Genomic DNA, 21,683 nt, shown 5'->3' with positions numbered 1-21,683 from the left:
GGAGGGGGTGCAGCATAGATTTACTGGGTTAGTACCAGGGATGAAGGGGATGAGTTATGAGGAGCGGCTGACCAATTTGGGCCTATATTCTCTAGAATATAGAAGAATTAGAGGGGATCTTATAGAAACCTAAAAGATCATCACAGGGCAATGATAGAGTAGATAGTGGGAGATTGTTTCCCTGGTTGGAGAAACTAAAACCAGGGGTCACAACCTTAAAATCAGAGGCAGCCCTTTCGCAACGAGTTGAGGAAGAACTTCTTCACTCAAAGGGTGGTGAATGTATGGAACTCACTACCCCAAAGGGCTGTTGACGCTCAGTCCTCGAACATATTCATGAGATAGATAGTTTTCTTATTGCAAAAGGGATTAAGGGATATGGGGATAAGGCAGGGTTAGGTTATTAGCTGGAGTTAGATTAGAAGATCAGCCATGATTGAATGGCGGGGCAGGCTCGAAGGGCAAATGGCCTACTCCTACTCCTTCCTGTGTGTTATGTTACACACAGACACACACACAGAGACACACAGACAGACACACATACACAATTACACACACATACACTCACACACAGACATATACTCACACAGACACACACAGACAAACACTCATGCACACAGACATACTAACACACACAGACACACACACACAGAGACAAGGACACAAGCACACAGACACACATACAGACACAGAAATAAATCACATTGGGCTGAATGGTGGAAAATGCAGTTTAATTTGCAGTAAATTTAGCACACACAAAAATTTAGCTCACTCAGAGAGACAGAGAGATGGAGGGAAAGAGTGAAGGAGTGAGAGAGAGAAAAACATCACTCAGACAGAGGGAGAGCAGCGAATGGAGCAATCGATAGAGGTAATGTGTCAGACCTGACTCAGAGCGAGAGAGAGAGATGAAGACCGATGGAAACAGAGAGATAAAGATGTCAGTCAGAGTGGGAGAGAGGGCAAGAGTGTGAGAGAGGGAAGGAAGGAGAGAGAGATAAAGGGAAGGAGATAATAGCATCGCTTAGTGAGAGCGAGGAACAGAGCGATCGAGAGAAAGGGAGTGTGTCAGATATGACACAGCAAGAGAGGGATGGATACAGAGGAGAAAGAGAGATACAGAGCTCACTCAGAGAGCGAGTGAGTGATGGAGAGGACCGAGTGTGAGAGATGGATGAAGGGAACAAGGAGATAGATACAGATGTGACTCAGTCACTAAAAGACAGAGATGGAGCGAGTGTGAGAGCAAGTGAAGGAGAGAGAGGGAGATAAACAAAGGAGTGTGTCAGAAATCACTCAGAGGAAGGGAGAGAGAGATCGAGTGTGAGAGAGGGATGGAGGGAAGCAGAGAGATATAAAGACGTCACACAGAGACCTAACACCCTCAATGAGAGAGAGAGGGAGAGAGATACAGACGTCAGTCAGAGAGAGGGATGGAGTGTGTGAAAGGGGGAAGGAGAGAGTGAGATAAAGATGTCACTCAGTGAGAGGGAGAGGGAGTGAGACTTACCTCAGATATTAAGCGACAGAGAAAAGAGATGGAGTGAGCATGAGAGGGGGAGCGAACAGAAGGGAGAGAGGGATGAAGGGAAGGAGAGACACAGACGTCACTCAGACACTAACACACCCGCTGAGCCACTCTTCCCTGCTCCCTCGCTCTCTCGAGACATTTTCTCCTCGTTTACAAGACGGATGTCATGTTTGGCTCGAAATTCGTTCAGTTCCTTTCCTTTGGATACCATCTGTGTTGCAAAACTGTCGATCAGCTTCGCTAGCTGTGAGAGAATGAGAGAGGCGGGGAGAAAGTGAGAGTGTGTATCTCTGTGACCTCCTAACCCCCTACCAACCCGCCCGTTGCCTCCACTCAGCCCGGCTCTGTCCTGCTTCACATCCCTTGACCCACCCGTCCCACCATTGGCGGGAGAGCCTTCAGCACTCTGCCCCCAACCTCTGGAACTCTATCCCCCAATCACTCCGCCTCGCCCCCTCCTTAGCCTCCTTCAAGTCTCGCCTCAAGACCCTCTTCTTCGACTATGCCATCAGCCATCCCCTTCCCCTCCCTTCTCCCTTCTCCCCCCGACCCGAGCTCGGGTCTGAAATGCTGTGACTGTCCAGCACCTTGGGACGTCCTCCCGATGTGAAAGGCACTATACACATGTAATCTACTTGTTCTTCTTGTTGTTAAGAAAGTGTGTGAAAGATGCAGAGTAAGAGACACGCACAACAACATGAAAATTATATTTGTAAAGTGCCTTTCATCTCGGGAGGACATTACCAAGGCGCTGGACAGACAGAGTTTCGGACCTGAGTTGGCGGTCAGTGAGGGGGAGGGGGAGGGCAGGGGGGGAAGCAAAGAGATCAAAAGTACAGTCGGAGATGAGGGTCTTGAGATGGGTCTTGAAGGTGGTGAGGGAGGGGCGAGACGGAGGGACTGTGGAATGGAGTTCCTTAGGATGGGGGCAGAGTGACAGAAGGCCTGCCCACCAGTAGTGGGACGAGCGAGGCGGGGGATGTGAAGCAGACTGGAGCCCGCTGAGCGGAGGGAGCCAACAGGGTGGTAGGGGTTAGGAGGTGGCAGAAGTCAGGGGGAGCAAGAACATGGAGGGCTTTGAAGGTGAGGACCAGGATCTTGAACTGTATCCTACATGCTACAGGACTCCACCCACTGAGCTACAGGACTCCACTACAAGGCAAGAGCGGGGGAGTGGGGTTGATCAGGGCTATGGGGAGAGCGCAAGGGTGTGGGGTTGATCAGGGCTATGGGGAGAGAGCGGGGGAATGGGGTTGATCAGGGCTATGGGGAGAGAGCGGGGGAGTGGGGTTGATCAGGGCTATGGGGAGAGAGTGGGGGAGTGGGGTTGATCAGGGCTATGGGGAGAGCGCGGGAGAGTGGGGTTGATCAGGGCTATGGGGAGAGAGCGGGGAGTGGGGTTGATCGGGTCTATGGGGAGAGCGCGGGAGAGTGGGGTTGATCAGGGCTATGGGGAGAGAGCGGGGAGTGGGGTTGATCGGGTCTATGGGGAGGGAGCGGGGGAATGGGGTTGATCAGGGCTATGGGGAGAGAGCGGGGGAGTGGGGTTAATCAGGGCTATGGGGAGAGAGCGGGGGAGTAGGGTTGATCAGGGCTATGGGGAGAGAGTGGGGGAGTGGGTTTGATCAGGGCTATGGGGAGAGAGCGGGGGAGTGGGGTTGATCAGGGCTATGCGGAGAGCGCGGGGGAGTGGGGTTGATCAGGGCTATGGGGAGAGAGCGGGGGAGTGGGGTTGATCAGGGCTATGGGGAGAGCGCGCGGGTGTGCGCTTGATCAGGGGTATGGGGAGAGAGCGGGGGAATGGGGTTGATCAGGGCTATGGGGAGAGAGCGGGGAGTGGGGTTGATCAGGGCTATGGGGAGGGAGCGGGGGAGTGGGGTTAATCAGGGCTATGGGGAGAGAGCGGGGGAGTGGGGTTGATCAGGGCTATGAGGAGAGCGCGCGGGTGTGCGGTTGATCAGGGGTATGGGGAGAGAGCGGGGGAATGGGGTTGATCAGGGCTATGGGGAGAGCGAGGGGGAGTGGGGTTGATCAGGGCTATGGGGAGAGCGCGGGAGAGTGGGGTTGATCAGGGCTATGGGGAGAGAGCGGGGAGTGGGGTTGATTAGGGCTATGGGGAGGGAGCGGGGGAGTGGCGTTGATCAGGGCTATGGGGAGAGAGCGGGGGAGTGGGGTTAATCAGGGCTATGGGGAGAGAGCGGGGGAGTGGGGTTGATCAGGGCTATGGGGAGAGAGTGGGGGAGTGGGTTTGATCAGGGCTATGGGGAGAGAGCGGGGGAGTGGGGTTGATCAGGGCTATGGGGAGAGAGCGGGGGAGTGGGGTTGATCAGGGCTATCGGGAGAGAGTGGGGGAGTGGGTTTGATCAGGGCTATGGGGAGAGAGCGGGGGAGTGGGGTTGATCAGGGCTATGGGGAGAGCGCGGGGGGAGTGGGACTGATTTGGAAGGTCTTTTCGAAGAGCCAGCAAAGACACAATGGGCCGAATGGCCTCCTTCTGTGCGGTATAATTCAATAATTCTATGATGATGAGAGAGAGACAGATGGAGGGAGATTTGAGTCAATTATCTTCACCAGAGAGAGTAAGACAGACGAAGAAGGACGGAGAAAAAGCGTATGGAAATGAAAGTGAAAGATGTTTAACCTGTTCTTTATTGATTTCGAGCGCTGGTAAAACCTCTTTCACTGTCCGTTCGACTAATACTCCTCCCACCATCCGATAACACTTTCTTGTGGGTTCAACCTCCTTCAAGGTGTCTATCACCAGCCTGAGAGAGAGAGAGACGGAGAGAGAGAGTATGTGAGAGACTAAGAGAGAGGCAGAGATTGATAGGGAGCGAGAGAACAATAGTTAGAACAAAATTGTTGAGTTTGTGATAAAGGTGAGAGAAATGGAGTAAGTGTGAAAGAGAATGAATGGAGACCCCGGATACAGTTGTTAGGGGCCCTGGATACCCTAGTAACAGTTGTTAGGGAGGGATTTAGTTGCTGGGCTGCGATGGAGACCCTAGAAGCAATTGCTATGGGGGGATTTGGTTATGGCAGATTTCTAGTCTGCATTCACTAGACAGAGATGGAGATGCTCGATAAAGCTGCTAGGGTTCTGGATACCCTAGTAACAGTTACTAAGAGAGTCAAGAAGCTAGTAACGGATGCTAAAGAACATAAGAACATAAGAATTGGAAGAAGGAGTAGGCCATTCGGTCCCTCAAGCCTGTGCCCCGCCGTTCGATAAGATCATGGCTGGTCTTCAGACCTACCTCTAATTACCTGCCCTATCCCCATATCCCCTAATCCCTCTGTTTTTAAAAAATATATCAGTCTCAGCCTTGAAGATGTTCAAGGACTGAGCATCTACAGCCTTCTGGGGTAGTAAATTCCATAAATTCACTACCCTCTGAGTGAAGAAATGTTTCCTCAACTCTGTTCTAAAAGGCTGACCCTTAATTTTAAGATTGTGACCCCTGGTTATAGATTCTCCTACCGGGGAAACAGACCCTCAGTGTCTACTTTATCAGCCCTTTAAGAATCTTATATGTTTCAATAAGATCTCCCCTAATTCTTCTGTACTCTAGAGAATACAGCCCTAGTTTATTCAGCCTATCCTCATAGGTCAGTCCCCTCATCCCAGGAACTAACCGAGTGAATCTACGCTGCACCCCCTCCAGGGCAAGTATGTCCTTTTTTAAATAAGGACCAAAACTGCACACAATCCTCTCGGTGCGGTCTCACTAAGGCCCTATACAGTTGCAGCAAGACTTCCCTACTCTTACTCTAAACCTTTGGCAATGAACGCTAACTGCCGTTCGCCTTCTTAGTTGCTGCTGCACCTGCAAACTAACTTTTTGAGACTGGTGTACAAGGACACCCAAATCTCTCTGCACACTAACACTATCTGATCTCTCCCCCTCAAGAAAATAATCTGTTTTTCTATTTTTTCTACCTTGGTGAATAGCTTCACACTCCCCCACATTAAATTCCATCTGCCACCTACTCGCCCACTCCCCTCGCCTATCTATATCCCGTTGCAATCTTTTTGCATCATCCTCAGAGCTTACTCTCCCACCGAGTTTAGTGTCATCCGCGAATTTAGATACGTTACATTCAATGTCCTCGTCGAGATCATTGATGTAAATTGTAAATAGCTGAGGCCCAGCACTGATGCTTGTGGCACTCCACGAGTCACATCCTGCCAATTCGAGAATGACCCATTTATCCCTACTCTCTGTTTTCTACCCGTTAGTCCCTCTTCAATCCATGCTAATACGTTCCCATTAATCCCGTGGGCCTTAACCTTGTGCAATAGCCTTTTGTGTGGCACTTTGTCAAATGCCTTTTTAAAATCTAAATATACTGTTCCCCCCTCTCTAACCTGCAGATACATCTTCAAAAAACTCTAAAAGATTAGTTAAGCATGACTTCCCTTTTGTAAAGCCATGTTGACTGTCTAATCTTGTTATGGTCTTCCAGGAATCCCATAATGACATCCTTAATTAAGGACTCAAGAATTTTCCCTCCCACTGATGTCAGACTAACTGGTCTATACGGGATACACTTTATATTCTGTGAAGGGCTTTGAGACGGAACAAATTGGTAGGGAAAGATGGATACGGTTACTAGGGGTAGATCCCTGGTTGCTCGGGCGTCTCTCTGTTTGCCTGGGATGGTTGTTCAGGGTAGTCAGAGCCTCTGGTTGCCAGAGGCCTGGATACAGTTGCCAAGGAGAGATGGATATGGATATACCACAACTGGCACCGCCTTCCATCACCTCCGGAACATCGCCAGACTACGGCATTACCTCACCCCTCACGCTGCTGAAACCCTTGTTCACGCCTTTGTCACCTCAAGGCTGGACTATGGGAACTCTCTCCTCGCGGCCTTCCCGCCACCTCCCTCCACACTGCAGGTCATTCAGAACTCTGCAGCTCGTGTACTGTCCCGCACCAGACACCGCGACCACACCACACCCACCCTCGCCCTCACCCTCACCCTCGCCCTCGCTCACCTCCACTGGCTCCCCATCCCCCAGAGGATTGATTTCAAGATCCTCATCCTCACCTACAAGGCCATTCACGGCCTTGCTCCCTCCTACCTCTCCGACCTACTATCCCCTACCTACCTGCCCGTACCCTCCGTTCCTCTGGCTCCGGTCTGCTCCACGTCCCCCGCCCCAACCGCCCTACCATCGGTGGTCGGGCCTTCAGCCTCTCAGTCCCCAGGCTCTGGAACTCCATCCCCCAGTGCCTTCGCCGCTTCCTCTCTTTCCTCCTTCAAGGCCGGTCTCAAAACCTTTCTCTTTGACCGTGCCTTCAGCTCCCCTCTCGACTCTCTTCCCCCTCCTCGCTCCCTCCCTTCCCTCCCCTCACCCTGACCATTTCCCCCCTCCTCGCTCCCTCCCTTCCCTCCCCTCACCCTGACCATTTCCCCCCTGCTCGGGTCATGATCCAACTGTGCAGCGCCTTGGGACGTCCTCCTGACGTGAAAGGCGCTTTATAAATGGAATCTTGTTGTTGTTGTTGTTGTTTCCAGGGAGACATAGAGACATTTTTGTAATGAGATGGGGAGGAAGAAGGAAGTGCATCTCCTTACAGGAGACATGTCTGGAAGAAATAGGCAGTTCTGCAGGAATCCACAGCATTCTTGATGACCTGTTTGGCTGATCAATGAGATTTGGAGTTATGGACATGTCTTGAAACCTTGTGCCACATAGGTCAAAACAATAGAGTGATCCGAGCTGGATAGGTAATTTGAAAACTGTCTCTGAGTCATATGATAAGCTGTGCAGTTACATTCATATTACAGTGGAGTCCTGTATCTCGGTAGTTAGAGCACTCACCTCGCAAGCAAGAGATTTGGGTTTAATTCCCGGGAGGGTGAAACCTTGGGCAAGTTTGCTTGCTCCACATTCCTGACAACAATCCCTCAGAAAAAAAAACACAATAATAATTTGGTCATTTTCAATCCATGACTGTTTGTGGGACATTGCTGTGCGCAATTGGCTGCCGCGTTCGCCCACAAATATACAATCAATTCATTTTATATTCTGTGAAGCCTTTGAGACGTCGAGAAGACATGAAATGCGCTATATTCAAATGCAATGATTAATAATAGAGCCCCAGTGGCTGCATGGTTTGGGATTTGATCGCTTGGCAAAGATGGGGACCCTGGATACAGTTGCTAGGGGAGTATATTTGGTTGCTAGGGAGGGAGCCAGTTACTAAGGCACGATTAGTAACGGTTGTTAGTGATAGATCCCTGGTTGCTAAGCAGTTGCTAGGGAGCTCTGTACAGGTAATAGTTGCTGGTTAATGGTTTTAGGCAGAGATATGGTTACTGGAGATTACTGGGGTACTCGCCAGATGTGAGGCTCACCTCCAAACAGTTGCCAGAGTTAGACCCTCTGTTTGCTTGGGAGCAACATGGTTGCTAAGGCCCCCTCTGGATACCCTGGTAACAGTTGCTAAGGCCCCTGGTTGCTAGGCAGACTCTACCCCCTGACATCACACAGAGCCCGGGGGGGGGGGGGGGGGGCGTAGGTAACGGTTGCCGGGGGCAGTTGAAGCCCCTCCCCTGGTCACCAGGCCCCTCCACTGTCACCAGGCCCCGCCCCGGTCACCAGGCCCCTCCCCCTCTCTCGGTTACCGGTGTTCGGTCAGCTCCATCTCCAGTTCGGAAGCTTTGGCCGCGAGGCCCCGCTGCTCGGCCCGGAGCCGCTGGAAGGCGCTGACCACGTGCTCCGCCGCCATCGGGTCTGATCTGGGTCCTGCCCTGAGCCGGAAGTCAGTGACGCCCTGAAAGTGACCTTTATTTTGGCCTGAATTTTTTTAAAATGTAAAGCCACGGGTTTTGAAGCTGTTACAATGTGGCTAAACTAGTCTGCTTGGTGAATAAATTGGTTCAAATCGATTCGTTGGTGGTCGAGCCGAGATATCATTGTTTAAAGGTGATCAGGCGGCTCTCAGGGCAACTCACACAGACCTCAAAGGGCCAGAGTAGCCCAAAGCCACACAAAGTAGCCCAAAGTAGCCCAGAAAAGCGCTGAATGACCCAGAATAGCCTAAAGTAACCCAAAGCAAACCAAAGTGTCCCAGAATCGTCCAACATGTCCCAGAGTAGCCCAAAAGCTGATAGGGTTTTTGATGAAGTAACGGAGAGAGTGGATGAAGGCAGTGCAGTTGACGTAATTTATATGGATTTTTAAAAGGCGTTTGATAAAATGAAACATAAGAGTCTTGACAGCAAAATAGAAGCCCACGGTATTAAAGGGACAGTGGCAGTGGATACAGAACTGTCTGGGAGACAGAGAGCAGAGAGTGGTGGTGAACAGTTGTTTTTTTGACTGGAGGGAAATGTGCAGTGGTGTCCCCCAGGGATCGGTATTGGGACCACTGCTAAATCAATATAAATGACCTGGACCTGGGTATAGGGAGGGCAATTTCCAAGTTTGCAGATGATACTAAGCAATGAAAAGTAGTAAACAGTGAGGAGGATAGTAACAGACTGCAGAAGGACTTAGACAGACTGGTGAAATGGGCAGACACGTGGCAGGTGAAGTTCAATGTGGAGAAATGCGAAGTGATGCATCTTGAGAGGAAGAATGAGGAGAGGCAATAAAAGCTGATGGTACAGTCTTAAAGGGGGTGAAAGAACAGAGAGACCTGAGGGTTCATATAAGTAAATCTTTGAAGGTGATAGGACTGGTAAAGCTGTTAAAAAAGCATACGGGATACTGGACTTTATAAATAGGGGCATAGAATATACAAGTCAGGAAGTTATGATGAACCTTTGTAAAACACTGGTTAGACCTCAGTTAGAGACTGTTCAGTTCTGGGCATCACACTTTAGGAAGGATGTGTCAAGGCATTGGAGAGGGTGCAAAGGAGATTTACCAGGATGGTACCAGGAATGAGGGACTTCAGTTATCAGGAGAGGCGAGAGAAGCTGGGATTATTCTCCTTGGAGCAGAGAAGGTTAAGAGGAGACTTAATAGAAGTTTTTAAAATTATGAGGGGATTTGACAGGGTGAACAAGGAGAAACTATTTCCACTAGTGGATGGGTCGGTAACCCGAGGACACCAATTTAAAATAGTTGTTAATTAGAAACAGAGGGGAGGTGAGAATTTTTTTCACATAGCGAGTTGTTTGGATCTGGAATTCATTGCCTGAAAGGCTGGTGGAAGCCGATTCAATAACAACTTATAAGAGTGAAGTAGATAATAGTTCGGGGAGGACAAGTTTGCAGGGCTATGGGGAGAGAACGGGGGAGTGGGACTGATTTGGAACCTCTTTTTAAAGAGCCAGCACAGACACGATGGGCCGAAAAAACCCCTTCTGTGCTGCATAATCCTATGAATGCCCCAGAGTAGCCCAAAGTGATCCAGAGTAGCCCAAAGTGTCCCAGAGTAGCCCAACGGGTGAGTGTGACAGTGTGAGGGATGTGTGAGACAGTGTGTGAGTGTGAGGGAGTGTGTGAGATAGAGAGTGAGAGAGATTGTGTGGTTGACAATCGTGAGGAGGGGAGGGGCTGGGTGTCGGTGAGGCAGGGAGGCACTGGGTGAGGTTGTGGATGAAGATGTGGAGGGGCTGGGTGAGTGTTTGGGTGGGGAGGGCTTGGGTGTGGTAGAAGGGAGAGGTTCGGGGAAGGTGAGGGAGAGGAGGGACTGGGTGAGGTTGTGGGTGAGGGAAAGGGATTGGGTGTGGTTGAGGGAAGGGCTGGGCATGGGTGTGCATGTGGGATCTGGGCTGGGTGTGGGTGTGGGAGAGGGGTTGGTTCTGGGTGAGGGAGAGGGGCTGGGCGTGGGTGTGGGTGTGGGAGAGGGGCTGGGTGTGGGTGTGTGAGAGGGGTTGGTTCTGGGTGTGGGTGAGGAAGAGGAGCTGGGTATAGGTGTGGGTGAGGAACAGTGGCTGGGTGTGAGTGTGGGTGAGGGAGAGGTCTGGTTCTGGGTGTGGGTGAGGGAGAGGGGCTGTGTGTGGGTGCGGGTGATGTGACGATGATCCCAGTTTGTGATGTGACGATGATCCCAGTTTGTGGGATCATTTTGTGCGAGCCCAGTCCTGGAATAGCCCAATACCAGGATAACCCAATACCAGGGTAGCCCAATGTATGAATAGCCAAATTTTGGGCTAGCCCAAGACTGGGATAGTCCAATTTCAAGGCAACCCAATTTTGGACGAGCCCAATACAGTGCAGCCCAATATTGCTAAAGCACAATATCGGGTTAGCCAATATCGGGATAGCCCAATATAGGGGGAGCCCAATTATGAGCGAGCCAAATATCAGGATAGCCCAATATCACCAAAGCCCATTATCGTGGTAACACAATATCGGGGGAGCCGATTGTTGGGCTATTCAAATATAAGGGAGCCCATATTGGAGCAACACTATTTCAGTGTAGCATAATATCGGCGAGCCCAATACCGGGGTAGCCCAATAACGGCGTAGCACAAGTTTGGCTGAGCATAATACCGGAATACCCAATATCAGGGTAGCCCAATATTGGGGTAGCCCAATTTTGGGCATGCCTGATACCGGGATATCCCAGTATCGGGTAACTCAATTTTGGTGTAGCTCAATATGATGGTAGTCTAATATCCAGTGAGCCCAATTTCGGGGGAGGCCAATATAGAGGGAGCATAATATTGAAATAGCCCAATATTGGGGAAGTCCAATATCAGAGAAGCCCAATATCTGTGGAGTTTAATATAGGTTAGCCCAATTAAGGGCGAACCAAATATCGGGTTAGCCCAATATCGCCAAAGTCCAATATTATGGGGGAGCCCAATGTCGGGGTGGCACAATATCTGCAGGAGCGAATATCAGGGTAGCCCAATTTTGGACAAGCCAAATATTCAGGTAGCCCAAATTCAGGGAAGCCCAATATTTGGGTAGCCAATATCAGGGTAGCCCAATATCGGGGTTGCCCAATGTGGTGCAAGCCAAATATTGGGACAGCTCAATGTCAGGGTAGCCCAATTTTGTGCAAGTCAAATGTTGGGAGAGCCCAATTTCAGGATAGCCCAATATCGTGGAAGTCCAATATCAGGGTAGTCCAATTTTGGGCGAACCCAATATCAGGTATAGCCCAATATCGTGGTAGCCCAATACCGGGAATGCCAATATTAGAATAGCCTAATATTGCCAATGCCTCATATTGTGGGAGGCTAAAAAAGGGGGAGCATTGTATCGTGATACCTAATATCGGTGCAGTGGATGCCAATATCGGGGTAGCATAATATTGGATGAAACAAATATCGTGTTAGCCCAATATCGAGGGAGCCCAACGTCACGGTAGCTCAATACAGGAATAGCCCAATATCGGGGTAGTGCAACTTTCGGCTAGCCAAATACCGGGATTTTGGGCCAGCCCAATACAGGGTACCCAGTATCGCAATAGTCCAATATCAGGGTAGTCCAATATCTAGGCAGCATAATGTTGTGGTAGCCTGATATCGGGGATGCCAATATCGGTGTATCCTAATTTTGGACGTGACAAATATTGTTGGTAGCCCAATATCAGAGGAGCCCAATATCGGGGGAGCCTAATATAGTGTTAGCCCAATTATGGGCGAGCCAAATATTGGGGTTGCCCAATAAGGCCAAAGCCCAATAAGGGAGAGTCCAATATCAGGAGAGTACAATATCGGGGGTTCCCAATATCAGCGTAGCCAATTTTGGGCGAGCCCAATATAGGGTAGTTCAATATCAGGGTAGCCTATAATCAGTGTGGCCCACTTTTGGGCGAGCCCAGTACAGGGTAGCCGAATATCAGGTTAGCCTAATATCAGGGAGCCCAATACCAGGGTAGCCCAAAAAAGGGATAGCCCAATATCAGGGTTGCACAATATCCGGGTGGCCGAATTTTGGCCAAACCCACTACCGGGAAAGCCCAATATCAGCATAGCCCAATATTCTGGCAACCCAATATCGGGGGATTCCAATATCACTGTAGCCCAATAGTGGGATAGCCAAACATACGGGTATCCCAATACCAGAGTAGACCAATTTTGGGAGAGTCCAACATGGGGATAGTCCAATTTCAGTGTTGGAGCCCATTATCAGGGTAGCACAATTACACGGTAACCCAAATTTGGGCGAGCCCAATACAGGGTAGTCCAATATATGGATCGCCAAATAATGGGATAGCCCAATATTGGGGTAACTCAATATCGGGGTAGCACAATTTTGCCCTCAACCGTTTTGCCCTCAACCCCTTTGCCCTCAATCTCTTTGCCATCAACCCCTTTGCCCTCAACCCCTTTGCCCTCACACTTTTAACGTCACTCCCTTTGCCCTCACTCGCTTTGCACTCTCCACTTTGCCCTTCCCACTTTGCCCTCACCACCTATGCCTCACACCCTTTTCACTCACCCCTTTTTCCTCACAACTTTACCCTCACCCCTTTTACCCTCACCACTTTGCTCTCACCTCTTTACACCCTCCAGTCCTTTGCCCTTCATCACTTTGCCCTTCACGCCTTTGCTATCCAACAACAACAACTTGGATTTATATAGCTCCCTCCACCCATTTTCACTCCACCCGTTTGCCCTATGCATCTTTGTCCTCCACCCATTTGCCCCTTTCCCTCCAAACCTTTGCCCTCCACCCTTTTGCCCTCCACCTCTCTGACCTCCACCCCTTGCCCTCCATCCACCCCATTGCCCACAACCCGTTTGCCTTCAACCTTATGCCAACACCTTTGCTCTCAACCCCGTTGCCCTCAACGTTTGGCCCTCAACCCCTTTGCCCTCCACCGTTTTGCCCACAACCGTTTTGCCCTCAAACTCGTTGCCCTCAACCCCTTTGCTCTCAAACCCTATGCCCTCCATCACTTTTCCCTCCACCCATTTGCCCTCAACCCATTTGCACTCAAACCTTTTGCCCTCAAAGTATTTGCCCTCAACCCCTGTGCCCTCAAATCCTTTGCCCTCAAACTCTTTGACCTCAACCGCGTTGCCCTCAACCGCTTTGCCCACAATCGCTTTGCCCACAATCGCTTTGCCCACAACCACTTTGCCCACAAGTGCTTTGCCCTCAACCCCTTTCCACTCAACCCATTTGCACTCAGCCCCTTTGCGCTCAACAACTTTGACCTCAGCCACTTTTCCCTCAACCCCTTTGCCCTTAGTCACTTTGCCCTCAACCCTTTTCCCTTAGCTCCTTTGACCTCAACCCCTTTGCCCTCAACCGCTTTGACTCAACCCTTGGCCATCAACCCCTTTTGCCCTCAACTCCTTTGCCCTAAACATCTTTGCCCTCAACCGCTTTGCCCTCCACCCCTTTGCCCTCAACCACTTTGCTCTCAACCCCTTTTCCCTCCAACCCTTTGCCCTCAACCGCTTTGCTCTGAACAGCTTTGCCATCAACCCCTTTTGCCCTCAACTCCTTTGCCCTAAACATCTTTGCCCTCAACCGCTTTGCCCTCCATCCCTTTGCCCTCAACCACTTTGCCCTCCACCCCTTTTCCCTTCAACCCTTTGCCCTGAACCGCTTTGCCCTAAACCGCTTTGCCCTGAACCGCTTTGCCCTGAACAGCTTTGCCTTCAAACCTTTGCCCTCAACCCCTTATCTCTCAACCCCTTAGCTCTCAACCCCTTAGCTCTCAACCCCTTAGCTCTCAACCCCTTTGCCCTCAACTACTTTGCCCTCCACCCCTTTGCCCCACATCATTGAACTCCAACCCATTGCCTTCCACCACATTGCCCTCCAACCCTTTGCCCTCAACCCTTTCCTCTCAATCTCTTTGCCATCAACCCTTTTGCCCTCAACGCCTTTGCCCTCAACAATTTTGCCCTCAATAGCTTGGCCCTCAACCATTTTCCCTCAACCCTGTTGCCCTCAACTGCTTTGTCCTCCACCCCTTTGATCTATAACCCTTTGGCCTTCACGTCTTTGCTCTAAAACCCTTTGCCCACCACCCTTGTGCCCTCCACCCCTTTGTTCTCAACCCCTTTTCCTTCAACCGCGTTACCATCAACCCTTTGCTCACCTTCCAGCCCTCTGAACCCGCTTCCAGGCCACTGACCCGCTTCCAGCCCACATACTAGCTTCCAACCACCGGACCCGCTTCCAGGCCCCGGACCCGCTGCCATCCTGCGGACCTGCTTCCAGCCCCAGAACCACAGAGGCGCTTCCAACCCCCGGTCCCACTTCCCACCCCCAGACCCGCTTCCAAACCCTGGACCCGATTTCAGCCCCCAGACCCGCTTCCAGCCCCAGGACCCTCTTCCAGGCCCCGGACCTGCTTCCAGTCCCCTGACCTGCTTCTTGCCCCTGGACCCGCATCCAGCCACTGGACCCTCTTCAAGCCCCTTGACCCGTTTCCAGGCCCTGACCCGCTTCCAGCCATCGGACCCGCTTCCATCCTCCGGACATGCTTGCAGCCCCCGGATGCGCTTCTGGGTCTGGGTGACCCGGATCTGCAGTGACCCGGTTCTGGGTTCACTCGAGTATGCGGTCACGTGGGTCTGGGGTCACGTGGACCTGAGGTCACGTGGGTCTAGGTTGGTCCATACAGATCGGTTGGTCCGTATGGGTTGGTTTATACAGGTCAGTAGGTCCATATTGGTACCGGTCGGTCTGTCCACATGGATTGGTCAGTATGTGTCGGTCGGTCCCTTCATGTGGTTTGGTCGGTACGGGTCAGTCGGTGATCGGTATCAGTCGATCCGTACGTACGCTTCAGTCGGTATGGGTTAGTCGGCAGGTATGGGTCGGTCGGTACGAGTCAGTTGGTCCATACAGGTTGGTGGATACGGGTTGGTCCACACGGGTTGGATGCTCCCTACTGGTTAGTTGGTACGGGTCGATTGGTCCATACGGAACGGCCAGGGTGGGTAGTTAAGGATCAGTCTGTACGGGTCGGTCAGTACGTGTCGGTCAGTCTGTATGGTTCGGTAGGTACGTGTCAGTCCGCACGGGTTGGTTGGTAAGGGTCAGTAGGTATGGGTCGGTTGGTCCACAAAGGTTAGTTTGCCATTACAGGTCGGTCGGTACAAGTCAGAAGATTTCTACGGGTCGGTCGGTATGGGTCGGTCCGTATGGGTCAGTCGGTCCATACGGGTCGTTAGGTATGTGTCAGTCGGTACAGTTTGTATGGGTCGGTCAGTTCATGTTGGTTGGTACGGATTGGTTGGCAGGTCTGGGTCGGTTAGTCCGTAAAGGTCGGTCGGTACCAGTCGGTTGGTCAGTGCAGGACAGGGTTGGATGGTACGAGTCGGTCAGTCCGTGCAGGTCGGTCCATAAGGTTCGGTCGGTTTCTTATGGGTCGGTCGGTACGTGTTGGTCCATACGGGTCGTCAGTACTGGTTGGTAGCTACAGGTAAGATGGTTGGTACGGGTCGGTCGATAAAGGTTGGTTGGTCCGTACGGGTTTGTTAGTCTGTATGGGTGGGTCGGTATGGGTTGGTTGGTTCGTACGGTTCGGTCAGCATGGGATGGTCGATCCGTACGGTCGGCAGGTGCGGGTAGATTGGTCTGTATCGGTTGGTAGGTACGGTTCGTTCATTACATATGTGTCGGTCGTTCCATATAGGTCAGTTGGTCTGTACGGGTCGGTTGAAATGGGTTGGTCAGCCTGTACGGGTAGGTAGGTACGGGTCAGTCAGTACAGTTTGGTGCGTCTGTTCAGGTCGGTCAGTACGGGTTGGTCAGTTCGTACAGTTCGGTCAATCCATGCAGGTCGATCGGTAAGGGTCGGTCGGTTCTTAAGGGTCAGTCAGTACCGATCAGTCGGTCGGTACGGGTTGGTCTGTACGGGTCGGTCGCTACTGGTCGGTCGGTACAGGTCAGTTGGTTGGTATGGGTTGGTCGATAAAGGTCGGTCAGACTGTACGGATTGGTTGGTCCATATGGGTTGGTCCATATGGGTCAGTAGGTAAGGGTCAGTCGGTCCGTACGGGTTAGACAACTTTTTTCAGCTCAACTTGTGTAAAACTGAGGCCCTCCTGATTGGCTCGCGTCAGCGCCTCCGCACCTCAGGCGCTGACAGCATCAGCATCCAAGGCCGCACTCTCCACCTCTCAAAGCCAGTCAGGTTCTGTTCGACCCTGAGTTCTCCTTTCTTCCTCATATCCGCACCACAAACAAAAGGAAAGATTGACAGACACTATTCCAGTAGTTGCCCCAACAGACACACTGTGGTAACGTGTCTCCATCTCTTGCCAAACTGCGTCCTATATTATCCGGAATTAGTTAATCCGGATGCGTCCCTCCAGGTAGAGTGTGCACATTTCATGCCAACAATCGATCTCTGGGATTCTCAGCTCAGTTTGTAGTCTCTCAAGCATGGTGAACGGATTTGGCATGTATCAGGCAGGAGCTTTGGGACACCTCATTCAAGCGTTTTATCACAGTCGAAATATCGTATGCTGGGAAACTGTTTAGAAAAACACGGTTTGATCCTGTATACCCCACACATCTTCTCCTGTAGTTACCAATAGATAAAAAGATTGGCGCTCAGGCACAAAATGATTGCTGCTCCAAAGTCCATGGACAATAAGGCCAATCGCCTCTCCTCCACCAGCTGAGGGTTCCTTGTCCTAAAAAATGAGTGTCACTGCGCCAAGCTCTCGGTGACTTGGGGAGGCAACAAAACATACCAATTTTCTGGGTTACTTGACAAAAGCAAGTTGCTGCTTTTGTTCCTACTTTTACCTCTGCAGCAAATATGGCCAGTATTACCACGAAATCCTGACAGTTACTTTGTGCTTGTCCTGTAAGAACCGAACCACCACTCAGGCCTATAGCTTACAGATTTTGTCATAGAATAATCAAAGAATAATAGAATATTACAAAACCGAACCATTCGGCCAATCGTGGCTGTTCCGTGTGTTTGAAACATCTAACATCAAGCCACTCTCCCCCCTACTCTTTCCCCAACTATTCCCACTCCACATTCTTACCGAAACAGTCTCACTCGCCTGCGCTTTCTCCAATTCACACCACTAAAAATACCAATACCCCAACTATTCCCATTCCCCCTCTCTTATCCTAACTTGCCCAGCTACCATCGCAACTAATCCTAAAAGCTATCCCTCGTACCTCAACTTGCCTCTCTCCCCCGCTTTTAGGAAAATAAAAGAAGGTCTAAGATGAGTGTCTGGACACGTGTCTTGAAGGAAGCAAGGCAGGGAACTAGGCCAAGGGGCTTGGGAAGGCTTTCCAAAGGATGCGGCAGAAAAAAAATATTTCTTTGATTCGCGGTCGATTATTCTAAAACTCAACAGCTCTTTCAGTATACAAAACACCCACGGCCTTTTCAGACTGTTGGATATGACTTTCTGAAAAGCACCGCTCCCTTTGGTGAGAGTCACATTTCAAGATTATTTCAGATCTTAAACAGCCTTAGAGCTGCCGCTTTCCTGTCCAGCAGTAGGGAACCCGCAGTAGGGAATAGTAAACTATACAATATCAACGGAAATTAACATAGTAGCGAACAAATTAGAAAATATAAATTTATCCCATAGTTTTTCTGAAGTGCTTTGTGCCAATCTGGTGAACACATGTATCAATTTGTGATTCCTGTATCATCTGAACACAAAGCGTTTGCTCATGAGCCAAATACAGATCAGCAAATCAAGTCGTAACACAACAATTTAACAACGTGAATTAGGATCGTTGGATGAATTGTGTAGAGGCAACTTTATGACTTGCTGATCAGGTGTTTTCTCATGTGCGAGTGCAGGTCAGCATGTAAAGTGTTAAAAAATTCACGTTGGAATGCATAACCATATCACGATGCTTCACTAAGTATTTATAGTCGTTGTTGCTTTACCTATTTCAATACTATTGAAGTCTTAAAATTCATGTCGGCGGATTATCAATGCAAACTTGTCATATGGTTGGAGGTGATTTTGTGAGAAGCGCCACTGCACTTTATGAGAGTCAGATTTCAGATAGGTTTCAGATAACAAGCATCCTGACAGCTGCTGCGGGAGAAGAAGGCAGCAGCTGGTTCTGAACAGTGTGAGGTGGGGAGTTATAACTCTGACCTCGGGGTTCTGCTCCCCTTTGCACCAGGGCGGAATCAGCGTAGTGGTGGGGAAATGTGGGATGATTTTGGGGGTGAGGGGGCGGCGGGGTGTGGGGGGTTTGGGGGTTGGGGGGGGGCGTGGTGTCAAGAACGGAGACACCTTGTAGCTGAACTGACTGCAAGTTGAGATCGAGCACGCAATATCGGAATCGAGCCAGCCCTGCGTGACGGTGTCTAGTCGGGATCCGGAGATAGGTATTTTGGGGCACTGCTGATTCCAGCACAGCCAAGCCTGGCTCATCAGCTTTGCTCGTGAGGGCAGACCGGTCACTGAGGTCAGGGAGTCATCCTGTTACCCTGCAAGCCAAAATCCTAACTTGCTGGACAAAGAGCAGGATTACTTCCCAGACAGCAATATCTATGGCAAGCTAAGCGGACATAGCTGATTAGTCTCCAGCATTTACCACAAATCTCACTCTCTCCTGCTCATCCCCTCTCCTCGGGCATCTCGAAATCAGGTCCGTCTAATATAGTGACCTGGGTTGGTCCAGGAGACGTGAGCAGTATTTATACAAACTGCCAATGTTTTCACTCAAGGAAAGGGAGATCTGACTCAAGATATCTATTATTATCTCGGATAATTCAGACTCCAGGATCATGTAAGAAGATGCCAGAAACTCTACAACGCAAGATATAGAAAGAGCAAACGATTTGCACTGAATTATGTATGCAGTAAAGTAAAGCAGTTTGTTTATCAGTTGGATTGCATACTGGGGTGTGCTGGCATGATTCACATTTAAAATCCTTAAATTCTGTCATATTAGAACCCACCGCTCCACCTTTACCTGCTTTGTTTCTCCTACTACCTCAACATTAGAGATGAGAATTGAGGAATATAAAAGGGGATTTTGAAAATTGGGAGTGAAGAACAATGGAGAACAATAACTGCAGGGCATTGATCCATGAGTTGTGAGGTGTATTTACACACAAAACATAAAGCATTATTGCTTTTATACAGCTCCTTATCATTTTGTCCAATCAGCTGAAAGAGCTTCTCATAATTTTACTCTGATGTATATTGACAGTACATATATATATCAGTGAACAGCCTACAATATCCACAGTGTGCGGTTTATTCAAAGGAATAAGGAGAATTTGATTAAATTGTGTTGATGATGGAGAACAAGAGAGATGAAGGGATTACACCTTGTGCGATGCCATCCACAGATACGGGCTAAACTTCTGTATGTGTGCGGATGACGCACAAATCTGTTTTGCCACCTCCAGAATCGACGCCAGGCCTGGATGAATGCAAAGTTCCTGCATCTGTATGTAGAGAGGACGGAAGCCATTCTCTTTGGCTCCCGTTAACGTCTTCATTCCTGCAGATCTGAACTCCTCAAGCTCCCTGGACACTCTCTCAGACTTACCAATCCAGTGCGCAATCTAGACATCTGCTTCGATCCCCACCTGTCCTTCCTTCCACTTATCTTGTCCATGACGGGGACTGCCTTCACTCACCTCGGCCACATTGCCCACCTAAGACCGTACCTCACCCGATGTGCAGCAAAAACCCTTTAGGGTCCATTTGTCACCTCCCGCGGAGAGTATTCAAATGCGAATCCGCCCACAAACATACGGTCCATTCACTTTACTGTCTAATGTGTGAAGCGCTTTGAGACGTCGAGAAGACGTGAAAAGCGCTATATCAAATGCAAGGATTATTATTATGATTATTATAAATGCATTCATCACCGGTCTCTGCAGGTCCTATTCAAAAATCCAAATAATTCAGGATTCTTCTGCCCGCATACTTACCGGGAACAAACTCCGCACCCCCATATCGCCATTTCTGGACAGGCTATGCTGGCTCTCCATCACCGAATGAATCGACTTCAAGATCCTAAACCTCGTGTTCAAATCCTTTACTCCCTGCCCCCTGCCTACCTCTCCGATCTCCTCACTCCCCAATCCACCGCGCAGCATCGCCACTGAACTGGCACTGTACCTGTGTGTTTTTGCGTGTGTGTGTTTCTAAATGTCTATGCGTGTCTGAGTGTATATTTGTGTGTGTTTCTATGCAAGTGTGCGTCTGTGAACTTCTGTTTTGTGAGTGTGAGTGTCTCTTTATCTGTGTGTATCTGTGTGTGTGTGTGTGTTGGGATATCCTGCTAACGTGAAAGGCGCTTTAAAAATGTAATTTGTTGTTATTGTTCTTGCTGTGAGTGGGTATCTGTTTGCGTTTGTGCATATCTGTGTGTAGGGAGGGCAATGCCCACATTATGTGCTCTGCCTGCCCCGGACTGTGTGCGACACGAGTCTCATGGTGCCATTAGAACAACCACACCTGACTATCAGCTGTTAGTTTGAAATCGATATATATATATATGTATGTGTGTGTGCGTATGTGTGTGTGTATCCGTAGATAAAATATATACTCACACACATTTAAAATAACTAATGACTTTCACAGACAGAAAAAGAAAAATACACAATTTATTATCATCCCGTTACAGGAAGTGACACAGCCGAGTCTCTGCTTTGGTGGAGGGACCAAAGCTTCCACACATCGAGTTTCTGTCCCCTTTGCAAGACACCGTTAAAAGGTAGGTCGGCTTCCCCCCTGTCTGTGGTGATCCTCTTCATGGGGAGTATGGACAGGTTAACAACACAAACAATGTATGCACATTATTGGGGACGCTCCGTTCAAACCCTGTGAGAAAACGCCCCTACGTGCAGTGCATGTATATGCTGCCCACACACACCCCGCTGCAGCAAACTGGACGATCACAGATGTCGCCCCAATGTGCACCGTACATACAGGTTTAGAACAGCCATGCCCTGAAAAACTGTGGACCCGCCTTGATCCGTAATTACACTAGAGACGACTGGAGACCATCACATAGAACTGACCCGATTATAACATTCAACCGAAATCGTAACGGTTCAGGAACTTGTCTGGAGACTGGAGAGTTTTTTTTAAAAAAAGGTTAATATAATGTGAAATTGCAGATCAAGCCATTTTGCTTGGTTTGTGCTTGCACTGCCAGTTGTAGTTTGATGTACAACTAAATGTTTTCCATCTTTTGGTTACTTGCCCCACCGCAACACAATAGATCGTGCCAAAATTACCTACTATAGGATTGTATCTCTTTCAAACAATTGGATCTTCAGCCCGCCCTATT

General features: G+C 49.8%; 1 protein-coding gene across 1 annotated transcript; it reads right to left on the bottom strand.

The window, feature by feature from the left end:
* Positions 1 to 1,454: 1,454 nt before the first annotated feature.
* pfdn2 (prefoldin subunit 2) lies at positions 1,455 to 8,346 on the bottom strand (the record flags this gene model as incomplete). The annotated part of the gene is made up of 3 exons (XM_042341916.1): positions 1,455 to 1,775; positions 4,173 to 4,296; positions 8,171 to 8,346. Coding segments are annotated over 3 exons (468 nt in total), but the record flags the coding sequence as incomplete, so codon positions are not given.
* Positions 8,347 to 21,683: the final 13,337 nt, after the last annotated feature.

Source organism: Callorhinchus milii, unplaced genomic scaffold, assembly GCF_018977255.1.
Source record: "Callorhinchus milii isolate IMCB2004 unplaced genomic scaffold, IMCB_Cmil_1.0 Scaffold18, whole genome shotgun sequence".
In the NCBI taxonomy this organism is placed as follows: Eukaryota; Metazoa; Chordata; class Chondrichthyes; order Chimaeriformes; family Callorhinchidae; genus Callorhinchus; species Callorhinchus milii.
Note: the sequence above shows the minus strand (reverse complement) of the source record. Positions and strands in the feature narration are given on the sequence as shown.